General features: G+C 38.0%; 1 protein-coding gene across 1 annotated transcript; it reads right to left on the reverse strand.

Annotated features, from left to right (window-relative positions):
* Window positions 1-4,738: 4,738 nt before the first annotated feature.
* Window positions 4,739-9,158, reverse strand: LOC113168608 (L-amino-acid oxidase-like). The gene is made up of 8 exons (XM_026369655.1): window positions 8,921-9,158; window positions 8,037-8,076; window positions 7,203-7,435; window positions 6,816-6,928; window positions 6,438-6,639; window positions 6,178-6,246; window positions 5,940-6,076; window positions 4,739-5,803 (listed from the first exon to the last, which is right to left on the reverse strand). The coding sequence occupies exons 1-8, from the start codon at window positions 8,936-8,938 to the stop codon at window positions 5,002-5,004; spliced, it is 1,614 nt and encodes a 537-aa protein (XP_026225440.1). The 5' UTR covers window positions 8,939-9,158; the 3' UTR covers window positions 4,739-5,001.
* Window positions 9,159-9,374: the final 216 nt, after the last annotated feature.

Below are 9,374 nucleotides of genomic sequence, written 5' to 3' on the forward strand. Positions count from 1 at the left end.
AAAAAAATGTGATCAGTCATTAGTGACAATATAAGTTTATGAGAGCTAAAAGGTAAGCCTTGCTAGACAATCTACTAAGTGGACAAGATACGTACGTAGTGGGTAATTACAAATATTAGTACTAACAACATTAGGTCACTTTGTCCTGACACAAAAACCTTTTGAGATGTTTAGAAATTTCTTTCATTTTCAGTCCATATATCTTTGGAACAAAAAGAAGATTATACAAAACCATCCGTGAACTCATTATTAAACGTACAGTTTTTTGGAAATCCGTATGCCAATCAAACTGCAATAAACTCATATGCAAAAAAAAACAAAAAAACAACACAACTATGTTAACATATTATGAGAATCCTGGTGTGAGGTAAAAATTATGAAGATTACAGAAAGAACAACAACATTTAACAAAATGAACACACCTAGAACAGTTATTACTCTTGAAGCTACACAGAAAAGTTTATTAATTGAGTTATTACAAAAAATAACTTTCAGAGTGAAGCTCCAGAGTTTTTGATAACTGCTCAGTGTTGATAATCCCACTTGCTGACATCCAGCCAGAAGCCGAGCTACAGTCAGAAAAACAAAGACAGTTCTTTTCCTCATGATAGTTGGATACTGCAGAGGTTTCCACATATCTGTCACAGGCCATGACTGCTAACACTAAGAACCAACCAAGGCATAAAACAGAGAATATTGAACAATACATGCTCGATGTGATATGATCTGTTTTTCACTTAAAAAGTTAAGCAGTAGTTTAGGGTAGATATTAGTGCTCTTAGGAACAGAGTTCAGTAACAAAGCTGCAAGGAAAATTTACATAGACTCATGGAGGTCTTGGTGTTTCCATATCAAATACACAGTATTAGAATATACAATAATAAAAACCCATAAAAATAAAAGTATCTGTATTTGTCAACATGTCCACAAAACTTAAATATGTTACATTTAGGTCTTCGTTCATTAAAAAAAAAAAAAAAAAAAACTGACTAATTATTTAAACAGGCAGAAAATGTGAGAGTGTTCCGAGGTGTGAAGTTATGTGTAGGAGCTGTTGACAGACATACATACTTACATCACGTGTTGGTTTTCCAGGCGCAGGTGCAGAGTGTCAGTTTTTAATGGTACCTGTGTGAAAAGCAGAAGAACTTGTAGAACGTTACAGAGTTGGTTCACAACAATTTGATATTATCGACACTAAATGGGGTAAAAATGTTAAAAAGGAAAGTGAACGATTTTGTTGACATACAACCAATAGCTTAAAGTGATTCGTCGGATGGTAAAATAAAATAATGATTTCTCGTTCGAGCTATCAGAAAAAAGCTACTGTTGTGATTGTAAGGTTTATGCAAGCTTAAAGTTGAGCAATGTTAGCTACATCTTGTACTCACACTAACGACAACTTAGCAATTCAACATCAACTCGTTATTTTTTACATTAATTAATCTTTATATTTATGCTGAACAATAATGAAAGAAACTTACCGTTTTTCCAGAGTCGTCGTTGCACAGCATCGGCCAGCCTCCTCAAACTTCTTCAGACAGACGCTTGAACAGAACTAAGATATTCACGCTTTGACCAAACTTCAACCTTTTTATGCCCTGGTGAAATTTAGCGGGCAGAATGCAGGATGCTGGTGTGTGTGTGTGGGGGTGGGGGTGGGGGTCCAACATTCTCATGGATTAGCAGACCATTCACCTATGTTTATTTTTGAATTTATGAATGACCACCTTGTATATTATAATGGTCTTAGAGGGGGTCGGCCGGATGTCTGGAAGCCATTAAAAGGTCATCTAGAAGTAATTAAAGGTCATCTGGAAACCATTAGAGAGATATTAATATACCCAGGGGGGTTATGGGAATGTGGGGGCATGGTGATGTTTGACCTCAGGGTCATCAATCACTTTTGCCATGACACAAAGTAATAAGGATTAACTCTGACGAGCACAGTCTTTAAAATGAGGGACACAAAGGTTTGTCTGCAAGCTCCAAGCGGCCTTTCATGGGTTTTGCACTGAGGCAAGACTTCGGTTTAGCTACTTTGCTATAAAACCCAGATCAGTGGTTGTCTCCAATCATTGGTCAGTTTGGCTAGACACCAGCTTGTACCAGCTTGAATTTTGAATGCCGCTCTGCTATTGGGGACCTTTTCTTTAGCCTTCGCCCGATATATGCCCTGCACAAATGTTGTGTCTGAGTTCCATTTTAATACTTTTGCAAACATTTCAAAATTCTGTTTTTACTCATGGTCTTTATGGATGACTGAGTGTAGATTAATGAAAATGATATTACAATGTTTATTGATGCCTGTTATAATAGTAGCTGACATCTATCACACTAAGAAAGCTACACTGAGCAAAGTCCCTCAAAATCTTTAAGGTTTAAGGTTTTACTGCTGATTTCAGTGTGCAATACTTTCAGTTTCAACATTACATCAAAATGTGTGTTGCATCTACAAACAGTACAAATTCACTGAGTTGTATTTTTGCAAACTGCAAAACATGTGATGGTCTGATTGAAGTCAGCAAACAGATTATATACCAACATTAAAAACCCATGACCCATGATATATCAGAAAAGCAATATGAGATTAGTTTACTTGGACCACAAGGGTGCATCACTACACCATGTTTTAAACAGCAAGAGGGTCTGGATTCAGACTATGAATAAGTTTAACAGCTGTTCCTTTCATGTAACCTTTAAATAGTTTATACATCATAAACACAATGAAATTTAAAATAGAAGAAAAAGAAATAGAAATGGAGATGACCTGTTAAACATGGGATGTGCTGTACAAGCTTCACATAACTATCACATTGTTGGACACAAAAGAGTGAGACAGCATGTTTCAGAGTAAATAAAGTAACAAGAATACGTTAGAAGAGTTGACCTCAGCATGTCTAATTAAAAGCCACAGCAGCTCTGTGCTTTTGAACTTTATATTCACACATGTGAACAGATGCTGCAGTTGTAAAAAAAAGTTGGTTTAACTGGTCGAAATTGATACATCTTAAAAGGAGACATGTCATTTAGTTTGTCAAAAAGCTTTAAAAATTCAACGTACACGTTGTCATCGTACCAATGTTAAGAGTCCCTATTCTCAAATCTATGTTCCTGCCTTTTCCCTTCTCTCTCTGACCACGAACCCTTCTGCCTCCCCTCTTTCTTCGACCAACAGTAGTCAAATTTCCACCGGCACCCTGTAGGTTAACAGCACCGGTGGCGGTCGTTGTTAACCCGGGCCTCGACCGATCCGGTATGAAAGTGTTATTGATGATTCGTATGGTTATTTTGTCAATTTTTACGCCGGATGCCCTTCCTGACGCAACCCTCTCTATTTATCCGGGCTTGGGACTGGCACAGAAGTCACTGGCTTGCAACCCCTGTGGCTAGATTATATTTTTTATCTGTTCACATATTGTAAAAAAATATGTACAGTACACATATACAGGCAGTTTGTTACTGAGATCTTCCATAAAATTACATATAATTACAAATATGTCTGATACTTTTGTAAACTTAACAAAATAATGTTTTTAGTCCCAAACCACGTTTTTCCTCTTTTCTCTCTTCTTTCAGTCTTCACCTACCACTTTGTTGCTATGGAGCTCATCCATGGGTTGGGCACTTTATTTAATGTTTGTGGACAATACCTTGGTCTCATTGAATTGATGACAGTGGGGTATTTTGCAATTTCTGCGTCTTGTCCTGGACAGACGTTCACATCCTGACTTGTGTAGAGCGCTACGTGGCTGTGGTTCACCCCGTCATCTACCTGAGGCTGAAACGGTCAGGGGGCGTCAGGATCACAAACATCAGCATTGGTTATACTTTGCTGCTGTACTGTGTATGTTTTGGTGTGGAATCTTTGTACTACCCGAATGTTCCCTATACTCAAGTTTTCTGCTTTATGGCAATGTCCTTAATTATTGTGACTTTTTGTAGCCTCTCTGTTCTCTGTGTTCTGGTTCGTCCAGGACCAGGGGAAATGGGCAAAGACAGGGCTTGGGTTGACCAATCAAAGCAGAGGGCTTTCTACACCATAACCGCTGTAACAGGGGTTCTATGGTTGCATATTGTAGGTGTCAGTGTTTGTGTTGCTCTGGACAACGCACGCCTGTACAATACTGTCCCTCTGCTTTTCTAATAATGTGTCACAGAGTTCTCCCAAATGGGGTCATATTTGACTTTAAATAATTTCATTTTTATTAACAGCCTGGTATTATACAGAACCAGTTAAAGAAAAAAATAATGTAAAGCCTGGAGATCTGTTCTACTCTGTTTTGTGACTGTTTGTACCCTGGTGGTCAATGAGAGAAGTCAGTCCTTTCTAAAGTACAGAGATATCCACAGCTACACTGTAAAAAAATATCTGATTTGTCTTTCATGACTGACTGCTTGTGTCAATGTATGATTTTATGGCATGTGGGCAAAACCTTACTGTTGTAGCTGTTCAAGGTGGAGCTAGTTTTAACAGATTTATAGTTAGTTTAGTTCAGTAGTACACAGTGGGTCACCAGAATAATCTAAAGAGTTGTGAAAAAGAAAATGTAAAAAAAAAAGACAAATATCTAACACACAAATCCTGGTTTATGTTAAATATGCAATAATTTTATTAGTTATTGAAAAGGAAAAACGCTTTGGTGGAGCACCAAAAAAACATATAAACTGAAATGTGACATATATATATATATATATATATATATATATATATATTGAAATATCAAATAGCAGAAAATATAAACAATTGTGTAGATCTACTTTCAACCACTGGTTACTTGTTCAAAAGTTTGACATTGTGACAGACGCTACACATAAGATTAAGTAAGTAATCAGAAACAAGGCTGCAACAAGAAAACGAGAAAGCGAGTTGCAAATGAATAAATAATAAAATAATCATTAGTTGCAACCTTTCAAGTTTTTCAATAAACAGGCACAATTACAACACTTCTCCATTGTTACATTCCTACTAGCATGTTATACTAAAGCAGATTTAAGACCCTAGAGCTCATCATGGTGTTGAGGTGTTGAGGTGACTACTTGTGCCATTTTGTTAATGTTCTTAGCAGCCTTGACTGCTGATTTCATCGCTGTGTCAATCCAAGCGTGAGGGAAGGCTGTGTGTTCGCCAGCAAAGTGCACCTTGCCTTCATGTCTGAAGAGCTCTTTAGAGTACTCTATGTGTTGATATGGTGTAAAGAGCGCGAAACCGCCCAAGCTGTAAGGATCCAAGCTCCACCTTTTCACCACCACCCCTGTGCAGAGAGACTTCACACGCTCACCGTGGATCTTTGCCAAGTCTCTCAGAACCAGTTCTTTCAGGTCGTCATCACTTGCACCGTGAAAGAGGAGAGCATCATTGGCCCAGGTATAGGAAGCCAGGAGGACGCCAATGGTCTCATTTGTCTGGAAACTGTGACTTGGGTAGTAGATGTAACGAGAGGGTCTGTCAGTGATGCTCTTTCCTCCTCGGATACCGTCCTCAATCCAGAACTTCTCACTAAATGTGAGGATGACTTTAGTGGAGCTTTCATAATGGACCCCTCTCAGAGCCTCCATCTTTGCTCGGGAGAGTGGTGGCTCGAAGTCAATGAAGAGAGCTGCTTTGGCTGTGGTTGTGACCAGAACAGCGTCGGCAGAAATGTTTATTAGGGGAGACTTCTGGTCTACCTGGTATGACACAACGACACCCTTCTTTGATTGGCTAATGCATTTGACCTTAGAGTTGAGAAGGATGGGGATATCGAGGACAGTGAGAAAGGCTTTGGCAAGGAGATCTGTCCCACCAGTTATTTCATCATACCTTCAAACAAACAAAAATTATTTGTGTAATTATGTAATAATTGTATATAATAAGGTGCACAACAAATGACCAAGTGTGTGTGGACTAAAAGACGCTAATGTAGCTGCGCAAATGTAAAAAAATCCAATAATCTCACCAGACATCGTCGCTAACATCACTCTCAAGGTAGAGCATCTCTGTCAGCGCCAAGTGCATGAGGCTCTGCTCGTTGAGCAAGTCTCCAATCATCCTCACTGCTCCTGGACTCAAACCACTTTCTTCTCTCAGATACTCCTAAAAAACAAAACATACACATTGTTAATTTGTGGGAACCCATCTGTTAACTAACTTTATATGAAATGGACAGGTGGAAATTAGTTTTATCTGGTCTTCACCTTCACAGAGTAGTGGTCATATTTCTGAAATGCGACTTTACAGCCATGTGCAGCCACTTCATCTTTTACCTACATGTGATAAATTACAGTTAAAAGCTACACTTTCTATTGTCTGTTACTGCAGCTCAGAAAAAACTGAATTTCAGAGTAAAGCAACACATTTTTGTGATTTTGGTCATTTTCATTTCTTATGACTGTCAAACAAACTTACATTGATGCAGACAAGCCTGCAAATGTAGAACATCATTGCTCTTACAAACCTTCTGCAAAGCTTCTTGCAGCAAAGCGTTGGCTGATTTCCCCATTTCACTTTTCGTAAGTTTATATTTAAAGATGTCTGGGTTTGCTTTCACTGAATATGTTCGTTTCCGCAACCCATGGACCAGGTAATAGGTGTTGTTGTCATCCATAATAAATCGGTTCATCTTTACCCCAAGGTGTTTAGCAAACCAGCGTGTGAACCTGTAAAGACACAAACCGATAATCTTGTTTTCTATAAGTAGATAGGTATCAAGAATCATTCTAACAATCCAATGTATAATATTTTTGATTGGCCAAACGTGGAAACGCAGTTGTATCGCAACAATACTGTACATTCCTTTCAGACAAGGGGAAATTCTAAACGTATTTTTGCTCACTTATGAGTACTTGGGATCCTCATAGCTCCCATTTCAGCATACCAGCCCTCCTTTTCATTCCTGTACGTTTCCACTCGTCCTCCAACTCGACCACTGGCTTCTACTATGGTGACCTTGTCGAAGCAGAATATTTCCATAACTTATTATAGAGCGATCTTTACCATTATTCATAATAAAACAAATGCCACAAAGCATAAAACTGGTGAGAAATCAGCAATTTTAAGCTGCAACAATCACTAAAAAAGCCACTGGTATCCTGAAAGGATTTTTTAAATATAACCTGTAAAACCTGTGTTATGCAGTGTCTGTACATCTGTCAGTTTTTAATATTTCCCTCCCCACTATTGGTCAACAAACCAATTTACAGTGTTAAATTGTTGCATGTACCTTGTGTCCTGCATCTTGCAATAGTTTGGCAGCTGTCAGTCCTGCCATGCCAGCTCCAACTATTACAACATGATGAGATGCGTCTATGTTTGAGAGGCCATTTTTCACAGTGTGCAGCAACTCATCGTAGTCATTGTCCTGTAGACAATCAGCCAGGTGTTCTTTCAGGCTGATTGCATCAGTGTGGCTGTTGCACAGTGTGAACAGCAGGATGACGATGCCAACTGGAAACACTGTGGTGGGAAAACAAACCACTTTCTCAAGGACCTAGTATCAATATATTCAACTGAGCAACCTTTCTGTGTCTTCTGCAGCTCAGATGCAGTTTTAAATTGTTTTTAAAGTCATATGAACAACTATATGTGTGTTACACTTTTGCTATTGCTAAGACACAACATTCACTAAGGTTTATCAATCACAAATTATGTGCAAGACTTTTTTTTGCTAAATCTAATTCTAAACTTCTACAACCTATCATGTATATTTCTGTGAAGTTCAGCAAAAACTGAACTCATTTTATAAGCCAAAACCCATTAGTGTATACACATTAGTGCAATTGTGCATTAGTCACACACAAGGAAAATGCAAACATGCAGTTTCAGCAAATACAGTATCACATTCTCAAGCATCACTGTGCTTCGTTCATATAGATATGTCCAATCCATACTTCTACAAACCAGGTAAATGATCAATAAATGTTCCCTAAATAAAATCAAAAATGAGTAACAATGATTTATTTATATATTTATTATTTTAGAGTTAATGTTTTAAAAGTGTATATTACACATTGCATTCTGTATGAATTGTGCTAGATAGTAACAGTACAGTACTCACAGAATTTCTTCTCATGCAGAGCCATCTTCTTCTTCTTGTTCTTTAGTAATATGAAGAGGTAGAGAAAAATACATTTGACTATATATTTCAATCCTGGAATGGCCCTGAAAACCCATATGTTCACCATTGACTAAACTGAAACTATTGCATTGCATTGGGATTCTAACACGTCACAATCAGATGTTTCGTTCTCATGATCAGAAAAGAACATCACCAACAAGGCTTGGTAATACTCATCTTAAGAGGAACCTCCTAAATATCAGCTGAAATGAGGAAATAAAGTATTATTTCCTTTGTTATTTGATCTTGAATTACTCTTTCTTGACCACATGCTTGTCATCTACTCAGTGTCATATACTCAGTCTGCACAAACTCTTCTGATTCTCAGAAAGTAAAATACTTTCACTTTCACCATTGTGTATTTTGGTCTTTACATACTTTACTAATAGTTACTAAACCGTTTTTAAAAGACTTACATTATAAATTATGTAATATAACTAAAATTCAGCCTTCTCTGTCCATGGGGGATACTGAAACTTTAATTCACACTTTTGTGTCATGCAGAAAGGATTATAATCATGTAATGTTTTATTTATTGTAATGTGTTTGTAATGTTTTCAAGCCTTTAAATCTTAGGAGCCTAGATAGTATAGTGGTAAGGTTCTTCAAATCTTAGCTTTAGCCTACTCTACCCTACCCTACCTCCCTCAAGTAGAGGTCGTTATGTAGCATAGGTACGCTTGCTTTGGATAAAAGCGTCTGCTTAATGAATACACTGTAAATGTAAATATCTTAAAATTATCCAATATCTGTCTGAGCTGCGCTTCACTGGCTAAGAGGTAAAATGGTTAGGTTAACGGACAAATGGAAATGCTCCTTCATACCTGTCTGATATACCCCATCGTGGAGTCCTCTCTCAAAGTGCAGGGCTCTGGTCTGTCCCCAGAGGTAAAAAGATGTAAAGTGGCCACAGGGCTGTTGGGTCTAAAGTAGCCACAACACTTTTCATACGCTGAGACGAAGACAATAAAGCACAACAAGGACACTGTTCGGCCTTTTTTTACTTGCAAGGGGAGCCAGCCCAAGGTCTTAGCATTGTAAGCGCTTCACTCAGGAACTGCCAACTCCGTCCGTCTCCCCTTTGTACAAGCTTTTTATTAAAAATGGGACACGCCCTGAAGTTGTATGATGTGGGCGTATGCTATGGTTACAATGAATACATGATGATTATACTGCAGGTAAAAGAACTCCATCTAAGGATAAGACACTTGATTCATTTGCATAAGCATAGACGTATAGCAACAAGAACACTGTTCAACACTAAGACTGATGACCTAT

Source organism: Anabas testudineus, chromosome 18 (genome assembly GCF_900324465.2).
Source record: "Anabas testudineus chromosome 18, fAnaTes1.2, whole genome shotgun sequence".
In the NCBI taxonomy this organism is placed as follows: domain Eukaryota; kingdom Metazoa; phylum Chordata; class Actinopteri; order Anabantiformes; family Anabantidae; genus Anabas; species Anabas testudineus.

What these genes read in the sequence shown, in the direction of transcription:
- LOC113168608 (XM_026369655.1), bottom strand. An exon ending in AGGATCCCAAGTACTCATAA is followed by an intron (nt 6,640 to 6,815) that starts GTGAGCAAAAAT and finishes GTGTCTTTACAG; the next exon opens with GTTCACACGCTGGTTTGCTA. An exon ending in GATGTTAGCGACGATGTCTG is followed by an intron (nt 5,804 to 5,939) that starts GTGAGATTATTG and finishes GTTTGTTTGAAG; the next exon opens with GTATGATGAAATAACTGGTG.